A 10,526-nucleotide genomic window follows, 5' to 3' on the forward strand; every position below is an offset into this window, starting at 1 on the left:
ATGTTTCCATCTTCTTCTTGGGAGCCCCAAAATATCCCCGCAGGCTGCGTTCCCTTTGAAAGCTACTTCTCAGGAATCACAGGTAAGTTCTGGAAAGCAAACCCAATGGAATAAAACCAGAGTACTCAGTCAGACCAATACTAGAGGTAGTATTGGAATGGCCAGGATACCTAGCAGTTATTGGAGCATGTGACTCACAGTCTTTCACCTCTCCTGAGCCAAGGAACAGTGTCTTTCCGTCATTCAATCCAGCTTCAAGAATCCCATATTGATGGGTTTAAAATAGGTGTATATGTATTTCTATCTGCAGAGGTTCTAAAATGCTTCATTGCATCATATACCTGCAGATATTTTTTTGCTGAACTTCACCGACATAGAAGGCACCCCCTAAAAGCTATCTAATTCAAAAGCTTACTGCAGTCTCTTCCTTGCAGACCCAGAAACTCCAAAATTAACAATAGAGAAGCCTCAAGTAGATGCCATGTATTTAGGCAATCCCTTGCAAGAAGCATCAACTGGAGTCAACGTGCTGAACATGTAAGTGATGTCATCAGCCTCCACTTCCCTTGTTCCCTTCTCTGGAAGGTGAAATAACAGAGGTGTCAGGGTTCCGATGGATGCCCTAAGTAAAACATGAGCCTTGAGCCGAGTTTCAAAAGAAATCCAGTTATTTATTAGGAGCTTCATGTCGGCACGTTCCCAAGTGAAGCCAACTCTGACCCCACGTAATTTACGGCCCCAATCACGACTCTGTTTCCCCCCTCCCTCCAGGGTGTGTCATCAATCACATTCGTCAACAGAGTAATCTCGCGGGTTGTAGAGATCACTCCCCTCCGGCTGCTGTGGGTAACCCTGGGAGACAGCCTTGAGAAAGATATGTCTGGAATGTGCTCCTGTCTTTGGCTGCCATGCTGCTTCGTCGGTTTCCCATCCCCCTTGCCTATGGCAACTCGAGAGCAGGCCAGGGATGCTTTGCGATTTGACAGGAGGATGTAGGGAGAGATCACCTAGGGTGATGGTTTCATAACGTCCTAACTGGAGTCTCTCCCATCTCCAGAGAAGATGGAGAACACTCTTTGTGAAATGCTGGAGAACTGCTTGGTCACTTACTCATTGGGATGGACCAGTGCAAATCGTGTTTTAACTATAGCTGGTTAAGCAATGGTGGTGGACCTCAACAAGATAAGCTTGAGAGAAAATGATAGATTCTAGTTGAGGACAAAGGTTCTTTCTCTTTGATGAGCCAGGTTTGCCCAGCCAACAAGAGTCATTCAGAAACTTCAGAGAGGCGTACCAAGGAAGATGCGTGGGACCCCAAAGAATACACTCGTCTTGGAAGTGGTAAAGCTCTTCAAACCATCTGAAGCATCTCTTAATTTTCCAATAGTTGAGGGGAATGAGACACTTCCCTTCAGCTTTCTTTTAGGATTTGCCCGTTGTATGTAATTGAGTCTAAAAACTGACTTGAGATGAGGTACTTTGAGAGCCAGGATTCGTGATAACTTGCTTTAAATAAAATACAGCCAGAATCCTTTATTTTGAAGGTTGCTGTCAGGGTTCCGACGGAAGCCTTAATTAAATCATGAGCCTTGAGCCAAGCTTCAAAAGAAATCCAGTTATTTATTAGGAGCTCCATGTCGGCATGTTCCCAAATGAAGCCAACTCTCGCGGGTTGTAGAGACCACTCTGCTCTGCCCTCTGTAGGTAATCTTGGGAGACAGCCTTGAGAAAGATATGTCTGGAATGCACTCCTGTCTTTGGCTGCCAGCTGCTTCGTCGGTTTCTCACCCCGCTTGCGTATGGCAACTCGAGAGCAGGCCAAGGATGCTTTATGAGTTGACAGTTATATAATATGATTATCTCCACGAACTTTGCTTTGCACTCGTTTCGTGGGAAATAATGTAGAATTTCTTGGTCTCACTCCAGATTTATAGCTCTTCTCCCCAGTTCCAACTACATTTGGCAAGTCAGTTTTTCCTCTTTATTTGGAGACTGAAGAGATGTTTTGTAGCGAGGAAGAAATGTCCTAGCTGTTTGTAGAGCGTGAAGTTTGCTGTCACAAGTCAAAGATGTTTTCCTGCTTTTTTTGAGGTGTCTTGAACTCAAAGATCTCCTGCGCTGAAGGTCTCTCTTATATGAGACTCTTATGCAAAACACCAGTTCGTGTTTGAATCTTCAGCCTTGTTTCGCTGGTATTTTCTGCAGGAAGGGACTCTGGCATTGTCCTCCTTGACGGCTGTATGGGATGATGCCTCAACATTCACCACACCATTCCAGGACAGGCGTTATGAGGTAAGTATCTACGGAGAGGGAGGTCCATTTTTAACAGGACACGAGGCCCCAGCCGGAGAACATTTCTGAAAATGTGCATAGTTGCCTCCTGACATTATACAATCTTGACTCAGCCTTCCATCCTTCCGAGGTGGGTAAAATGAGGACCCAGATTGTTGGGGGCAAAAGGCTGACTCTGTAAACCGCTTAGAGAGGGCTGTAAAAGTACTGTGAAGCGGTATATAAGTCTAAGTGCTATTGCTATTCAAAGCAATGTGGATTTGTCTTTCTGTCTTGAGTAGTCAATTCCCAGATTATAGGACAGCACTTATCTGGTGTAGTTTTGAAGGTGCTGAACTAGAAACCAGGAGATGGTGAGTTCTAGATTATGTTCTAGTTCTTATACCAACACACACACTTTCCTTTTTTGATAGCTTTAAAAAAAAAAAAACTTCTAATTTTAAAAAAGAGAGGAGTTAGTGTGCTACAAAGCAAAATCTCTAAGGCCTCAACATTCTTGGGCATTTTTGGACAATAAATAAATGATTGCTTTGTTTAGAATGAAAAAGGACAGTTTAATTTGGAAGTAGTCATTTTTCAAGTCCTATTTTCATAATTGGACTACTTGACTACTAGTTCAATCATCAGCAATTAGAAATCCTTTGAACCAGTAGTGAAATCCAATTTTTTTTACTACCGGTGCTGTGGGCGTGGCTTAGTGGGCGTGGTAGGCTACTGCAAAATCCCCATTCCCTCCCCACTCCAGGTGAAGGATATTGCAAAATCCCCATTCCCTCCCTACTCCTGGGGGAAGGATATTGCAAAATCTCATTCCCACCCCACTCCTGGGGGAAGGATACTGCAAAATCCCCATTTCCACCCCACTCTGGGGCCAGCCAGAGGTGGTATTTGCTGGTTCTCCAAACTGCTCAAAATTTCCGCTACCGGTTCTCCAGAACCTGTCAGAACCTGCTGGATTTCACCCCTGCTTTGACCTCATTATGAGTTTTTCTGGATTGTGTTGGGAGTTAACTGACCTCTCATTTCAGTTTCCTAACCCTTGTGTCTTTGAGGTTTCGATCAAGCTGAGACCACACCTTCCTGAATTTCTAGAAGCCCTGGCCAAAATCTATGAGGTAAGCGCTTTACCACAATTAAATTTGATCTGTGCCGAATTTAATATGATGCAGAAGATCTGTAGGAGGTGGCTAAGGATTCACAAAGGAGCCACTGTCCAGAAACAGGACATATGTCTTCCTAGCAGAAGCCCTTGAGTTTAGGCTCCACAACCTTCTGAGAAATCCTTCTTGCTATTTCCTTATAGATCTTTGTGTTCACCACGGCCAAGCAAGATTACGCTGATCAAATGTTGAAGGTCCTTGGACCACAGAGGAAACTAATCAGGTGATGAAGGCCTTGGAACAAATTATGGGGCAAGACAAGACCTGAAGAAGGTTGAATTTCTTGGATGCTCTTCAGCTTTATCTCCCTTACAAAGGAAGGCAAATATACATGTCCCAGGAGAACGTTGCGGGATCCAATCTGGATCAGTCAATGGGGACCAGAGGTTTAGTCTTCTGAGCTTTTGGACTCGTGCTGGAGTCCATCCTCAGGGAACTTCTCTCTCTCTCTCTCCTTCTCTGTCTCTGTCTCCCCTTCTCTCTCTTTCTCTGTCTCTCTCTCTCCCCCCTTCTCTCTGTCTCTGTTTCTCTTTGCCCTTCTGTCTGTCTGTCTCTCTCTCCCCCCTTCTCTCTCTCTGTCTCTCTCTGTCTCTCTCTCTCTCTACCCCTTCTCTCTGTCTCTGTCTTTGCCCTTCTGTCTGTTAGTCTGTCTCTTTCTCCCCCTTCTCTCTCTCTCTCTCTCTCTGTCTCTCTCTCTCTCTTTGCCCTTCTATTTGTCTCTCTCTCTCTCCCCTTCTCTCGCTCTGTCTCTCTGTCTCTCTCTGTCTCTCTCTCCCCCTTCTCTCTGTCTCTGTCTCTCTTTGCCCTTCTGTCTGTCTCTCTCTCTCCCCTTCTCTCTCTCTCTCTCTCTCTCTCTCTACCCCTTCTCTCTGTCTCTGTCTTTGCCCTTCTGTCTGTTAGTCTGTCTCTTTCTCCCCCCTTCTCTCTCTCTGTCTCTCTGTCTCTCTCCCCCCCTTCTCTCTGTCTCTCTCTCTTTGCCCTTCTCTCGCTCTGTCTCTCTGTCTCTCTCTCCCCCTTCTCTCTGTCTCTCTCTCTCTCTTTGCCCTTCTGTCTGTTTGTCTGTCTCTCTCTCCCTCCCCTCCTCTCTCTCTTTCTCTGTCTCTCTGTCTCTCTGTGTGTGTGTGTGTGTCTCTCTCTCTCTGTCTCATCTGTGCACTGGGTTGTTCCATGTGTAGTATTTCTCTGGTGCCTGGTTCTATGTGTCTGTTAGTTGTTAATTGGGGTGTGGATGGCTGGCTAGTAAGTTGTTGGTTGTTGTTCCCTTGTGCTGTTGGTCCTCGGCTCCTAAGTACCTGATAAGCTGGTGGTACATTAGCACTCCTGTGGCTTGAGAAGGGGCCCGTTTCCCAGGCTCTAATAATTTCCCCGGCTATTTTTGTCCTTACTCAGCCAGCAATCTTAGTTGTTGCAAAGTTGAATGAAGTATGTCCTTGTTCATTGAAATGGGAGCTACCAATGAGTTTATCTTTCTTCTTCTTCTTTTCTTCCAAGGCACCAGCTATATCAAGAGGACTGCCTCTGTAGCCAGGGTTCCTATGTAAAGGACCTGTCAGTAGTGGAAAGAGATCTGGACAGGACTGTGGCGGTTGCAACTTACCTGCAAGCGTTTCCTTACCAGGTAATGACCAAGGTGTGGTACTCCAGCATGACAAGAGAGGATACTGTTCCATAGCAAGCCATCCCATGGATTTCTCAAGCTTGGGACAAAGTATTTTGATCTGGAATTGTTCCCTGCAGGGTCTCTGGGAGAAGTTTTCTGCATCAACCAGTCTCTGATTGATTGATTGATTGATGAGGAAGGTATGTCCTGATTAAATGTGAATGTGGATCCCTTGGTGCTTTCAAATTGGTGGTTGACAACATTTCAAAAGTCAGGACTAGCTGCTTAATAATTTAGCCCAGTGTTTTTCAACCGTGACAACTTTAAGGTGGGTAAACCTTTAACTCCCGGTGCGGGCTGGGGAATTCTGGGAGTTGAAGTCCCCCATCTCAAAGCTGCCAAAGTTGAAAAACGCTGGTTTAGAGGAATGAAAATGTAGAAAGTGTGGATTGGTGATCTAGTGCACCAAAAGAGAGTTCTGCATTTTTTTTTTAAAGTTGAGGGTGCGAGGTCTTGTTTCTTTTTTTTTAAAGCTGCACCTGTATCATTTTTTGTTGCAGATGTTGTGTTTTTCCTCCTTAAAATGGCAAAAGATGGCATCAGTCAGCAGGGACAATAGCACCAGTGAAAATCACACTCATTTTCTAAGGGGAATGACAAGAAAGGAAATTGGGGAGACATTTTATTTAGATCACGGAATATAGTCAGACTTTTCTTGTTCTTTAATAGAATTAAGAGCCCGATTAAACTACTATTGAGCTGATGGCGGTGGAAGCTCAACTATCTGTAAAGGAGAACATTTATAGCTCAGGGTTGAGATGAAGAATCCTGGATGTTTTCTGAGCTTCGTGGTTTTCTTGCAGACGTTTCATGGCCCAACTAACTAACTTCATCAGTGCACTGATGGATAATGAAACGTCTGCAAGAAAACAACCAAGTCCTTCTTCCCCCTCCCTGAAAGCCCTACTACCTTCTGGCACTGATGATGCTACTAGTTGGGTCAGGAAACATCCACAAGAAACCTACCAAGCTCAAAGAGCACCAAGAACATCACAATCTTCTTCTTCTTCTTCTTCCTCCTCCTCCTCCTCTTCTTCTTCTTCCTCTTCTTCTTCTCCTCCTCCTTCTTTCTCCTCCTCCTCCTTCTTCCTTCTTCTCCTCCTCCCTCTGCTTCCTCCTCCTCCTCCTCCTCATTCTTCTTCCTTCTCCTCCTCCTCCTTTCTCCTTCTGCCCCTCCTACTCATTCTTCTTCCTCTTCCTCTTCTTCCTCCTCCTCCTCCTCCTCCTCCTCTTTTCTTCTTTCTTCTTCCTCCTCCTCCTCTTCCCATTCTCTTTCTCCACTCTGCAAACCCCTTCTAGCACTGATGATGTTACTTAGTTGGGTCATGAAATGCCTGCAAGAAAGCAACCAAGCCCAGAGAGCACCAAGGACCCTTCATCTACCTGCCCAAATGTTACAATGCTCGAGTGCGTCTGATTGACGCTTGGCCTCAAATGAATGTTCTTGTCTCCTCGTAGATGTCCAATGTGATCGTGGTCCCCGAGTGGCAGGGCGATCGTCAAGACGAAGAATTGCTTCGCCTTATTCCAGCTCTCCGAAGTATTAGTCAGGCAGTAAGTCAATGACTTTGTATCAATCCAGTGGTGGGCTGCCACCGGTTTGAACGAACCAGTAGTTCCAGTGGTGAAATCCAAATTTTTTTACTACCGGTTCTGTGGGTGTGGCTTGCTGGGCATCGTGTGGCTTGGTGGGCATGGCTTGGTGGGCGTGGCAGGGGAAGGATACTGCAAAATCTCCATTCCCACCCCACTCCTGGGGGAAGGATATTGCAAAATCTCCATTCCCACCCCACTCTGGGGCCAGACAGAGGTGGTATTTGCCAGTTCTCCGAACTGCTCAAAATTTCCGCTACCGGTTCTCCAGAACCTGTCAGAACCTGCTGGAATTCACCCCTGGGTCGTTCCGACGATCCGAATGAATGGAGAAGTCACAGACCTGAATGGATAAACGCTTAGAGCGGTGAGATTATATACTAAAAAGTTTCTAGCTTTTCAATCAATGCTCCGTAACCTCTTCGATGAAAACCTTAAATGGAATTAAACCTGCCAGCAGATGGCTGTGTCCATCTTTTGCTTAAAGTGAACAAGAACAGTTTTCGCTTTAGACTGTTGCTTTAGGCCAGCGGTGAATTGCTGGTTATGGAAAGATTTTTAAAACATTTTAAAAACAGTCTAGTCTTTTAAAATGAAAGATAGACCAGAGTTAAAGAGCTTAAAATGATTTTGCAGCCTTCTCTGTAGCCCAGGGATATCTAACCTTGGCAACTTTTAAAACTTGTAGACGTCAACTCCCAGAATTCCCCAGGCAGCTGGCTGGGGGAATTCTGGGAGTTGAAGTCCACAGGTCTTAAATTTGCCAAGGTTGGACACCCCCTGCCAGTAATATTTGAAACTGAAATTCTTACTTTCCTTTTATTTGTCCATGTCGCGTTTACAGGTTGACATTCGCACTGAAATAGAGAGAAAACATCGTGGCCGAGGAATGGTTGAGCGTCTGTTTCCATTATAAATCTCCTCTTCAGATTTGATTTGGAACCTCCAGACTTTCAATCGCAACGTAGTTTGGATATTTTGGCCCAACTATTCTTGTTCATTTCTGTTGCTTTCAAGTGGATAGAAATTCAGGCACTGATGAGGAATTGAATCAATAGACACACACACACACACACACACACATATATGTATTTAACCATTTCACAGAAACGATGGAAGCTCAAAAATGCTTTTTTAAATTTTTGGGGTGGAGAGGAAAACCGGTATCGTTCCATCCACGATGTACGCGCGCGTTTTTCTCCCGTTAGAGATATATGTTGAAGTGTGCTTGAAGGAGCATCTTCCAAGTTTCTAAATTAATTTCTTGGCTTCTGCAAATGCACAAACGAGACATAAATATATGGTTCTTGATAGGGCCGTGATGACGAACCTATGGCACAGGTGACAGAGTTGGCACGCAGAGCCCTCTCTGCTGGCATGCGTGTTGCCTCCCAAGTCAGATCTCCGGGGTGTTTATTGTGTGAGCGCTTCTGTTTCCCTGCAAACGACAAAACAGAAGCTCATGTAAGAAAAAAGATCTTCCCTCTTGCCGTGTTGCTGGTGTTGGGATGCCCCGGCTTCCTCCGGCCAGCTGATCTGCACGTCTCTGCTGTGCATATCAGCGCATGCATGTGTTCGCACATGTATGTGTTCGCAATTACATGTGTTCGTACAGTCACACGTTCGCGCATGCACTTTCAGTTTGGGCCCTCGGTGTCTAAAAGGTTTGCCATCCCTGTGATAGGGTGTCATTTTTAAGAGGCTGGGCTTTGCAGAAGAAATTCTTGGTCTAAAAGTGTTTCCTTTGTGTTTTATTTCTGACATTCTCCTTCCACCCAAATGCAATTTCAGACACGAGTAATAAAATGAGGTTTGTCTTCAGCTTATGTGTTTTTACTACTCAACCCTCCTACTCTCCTGGTTTTCAATCTACAAGAAAGTAATACAGGTAGTTCTCGTTTAGTGTCCGCATTGCTTAGCAACGGTCTCATTTAGCAACCGTTCACAGTTACGGCGGTGATGAAGAAGTAACTTTACAAGCCGTCCTTGTGTTTACAGTCTCTAAAGGAATTTAAACCAGAAGTATTCTTATTAGGAATTATAAAAGAAGGTTAAAGTAAAGGGTTAACGTATTTAATATGACATGTCATCACAGCAGCGAGAACAGTTTATGCCCAACAATGGAAGAGTGAGGACATAGTACCTAAAGAAAGGGAAATAATGAAAAAAATACTTGACTGCGCAGAATGTGATAGACTGACACTGGAACTGAAAAATAAAGGAGAGACAGAATACTATGAGATTTGGAATAGATTTTACCAATGATTAGATTTAAGGAATGAAAGTTGGAACAGATAAGAACAAGGACGTGCAGATCAAAAGAAGATGTAATATATGTACTGTATTTTTCGGAATGTAAGACGCACCTTTCCCCCCCCTAAAAGCGGGTGAAAATTTGGGTGCGTCTTATACACTTAATGTAGCCCCGCCCACCCACTGGCCCCCACCCTTTGGCCTCTGCCTCCCAGCAGTTTACCTCCTTGCAAGCAAACAGCAAGAAAAAACACCTCCTTTCAGCTTCAGCACAGCCTAATTAGCACAAGTTGTTTAGATGGCCTCCCGACTCTCAGCTGATTTGCTCTCAGCTGTTTTGCACAGGGCACTGCTGCTTGCTGCAAAGAGGTAAATTGCTGGAGCAGATTTTTTTTCCTTGTGCTAATTAAGCTATGCTGAAAACGAAAATGAAAGTAAAAGCAGGCTGTTTGCTGTTTGCTGCAAGGAGGCAAAATTGCTCAGAGACAGAGGAAGATTTCTTTTTCTTCTTTTCCTCACCAAAAAAGGTAGGTGCGTCTTATACGCCGGTGCGTCTTATACTCCGAAAAATACAGTGATTGTAAGCGTTTATAAAAGGTTAAGTATGTGTATATAATTAGTAATTAGTAATGTATATTGAATACACAAGAGGCTTGTGCATTCCATACACTTTAGTTTTGTATGGCGGAGATAACGCCAAGATGGTTGCACCATGTCCAACTTTTTTTAATAATAAAGACAAAATTAAAAAAAAGGAAAGGAAAGGTGAAGTCAGATCAGAAGCAAAGTTGCATCACACTTAGCGTCAGCTGTCCGAGTAAAAAGCAGACGGGAAACAGGATGAGATGAGTTAAATCTAGATGAGTTAAAACCCATGACTTTATTGTTAGGCTATATTAACAGGATCTTGCAAGTCTGAAGGAACAAGCTTCCTCTGCCACTTTTAATTGTAGAGCAGGTCCTTCCTAAGTTTCTTCCCCTAACCGTTAAGTATCTGCAGGCTCCTCCATTTCTTATCTATCATCCCTAGGTAGCAGCATCTCTTTCCCTCATCCCCCAAGGTCATCCACACCTTCCATTACACCTAGCAATAGCTTCTCTTAATGACCAAGTTGCTGATCCCAATTATTTTTGCTAAATGAGGACCATTTCTATTCTTCCATGGATTCTTTCACCCTTTGGAACAATGAAATCGGAATGTGTGTGTGAGAGGGAGGGAGGGAGGGAGGGGGGAGAGAAAGAAGAAAGAAAAAGAGAGAAAAAGAAAGAAAAAGAAAAAGAAAGAAAGAACACTATGGGGTCTTGAGCTAGGTTGTTTTTCTTGCAGACATTTCATAACCCAACTAGGTAACATTAAATAAATATTTAAATAAATAATTTAAATAAATAAATAAATAAATTATTTAAATAAATAAATAAACATTATCAGTGCTACCGTAGAAGAGAGTGAGGGTTATGGAGTAGAGGAGGAGGACTGGGGGCTCCTTGGTGCTCTCTGAACTAGGCCGTTGGCTTGCAAGGCATTTCATGACCCAACTAGGTAACATTATCAGTGCTACCGTAGAAGA

The 10,526-nt window shown here is 44.1% G+C and overlaps 1 protein-coding gene across 1 annotated transcript; it reads left to right on the plus strand.

Moving 5' to 3' along the window:
* Positions 1–8,524, plus strand: LOC117673081 (CTD small phosphatase-like protein 2-B). Its single transcript, XM_060693062.2, has 9 exons — positions 1–82; positions 435–537; positions 1,248–1,341; positions 2,206–2,292; positions 3,345–3,407; positions 3,596–3,675; positions 4,944–5,070; positions 6,571–6,666; positions 7,550–8,524. Exons 1-9 carry the CDS (start codon positions 1–3, stop codon positions 7,619–7,621), a joined length of 804 nt encoding a protein of 267 aa, XP_060549045.2. The 3' UTR covers positions 7,622–8,524.
* The last annotated feature ends 2,002 nt before the right edge of the window (positions 8,525–10,526 follow it).

The sequence above is a fragment of the Pantherophis guttatus genome, chromosome 14 (assembly GCF_059756535.1).
Source record: "Pantherophis guttatus breed Tessera chromosome 14, ASM5975653v1, whole genome shotgun sequence".
Classification (NCBI taxonomy): domain Eukaryota; kingdom Metazoa; phylum Chordata; class Lepidosauria; order Squamata; family Colubridae; genus Pantherophis; species Pantherophis guttatus.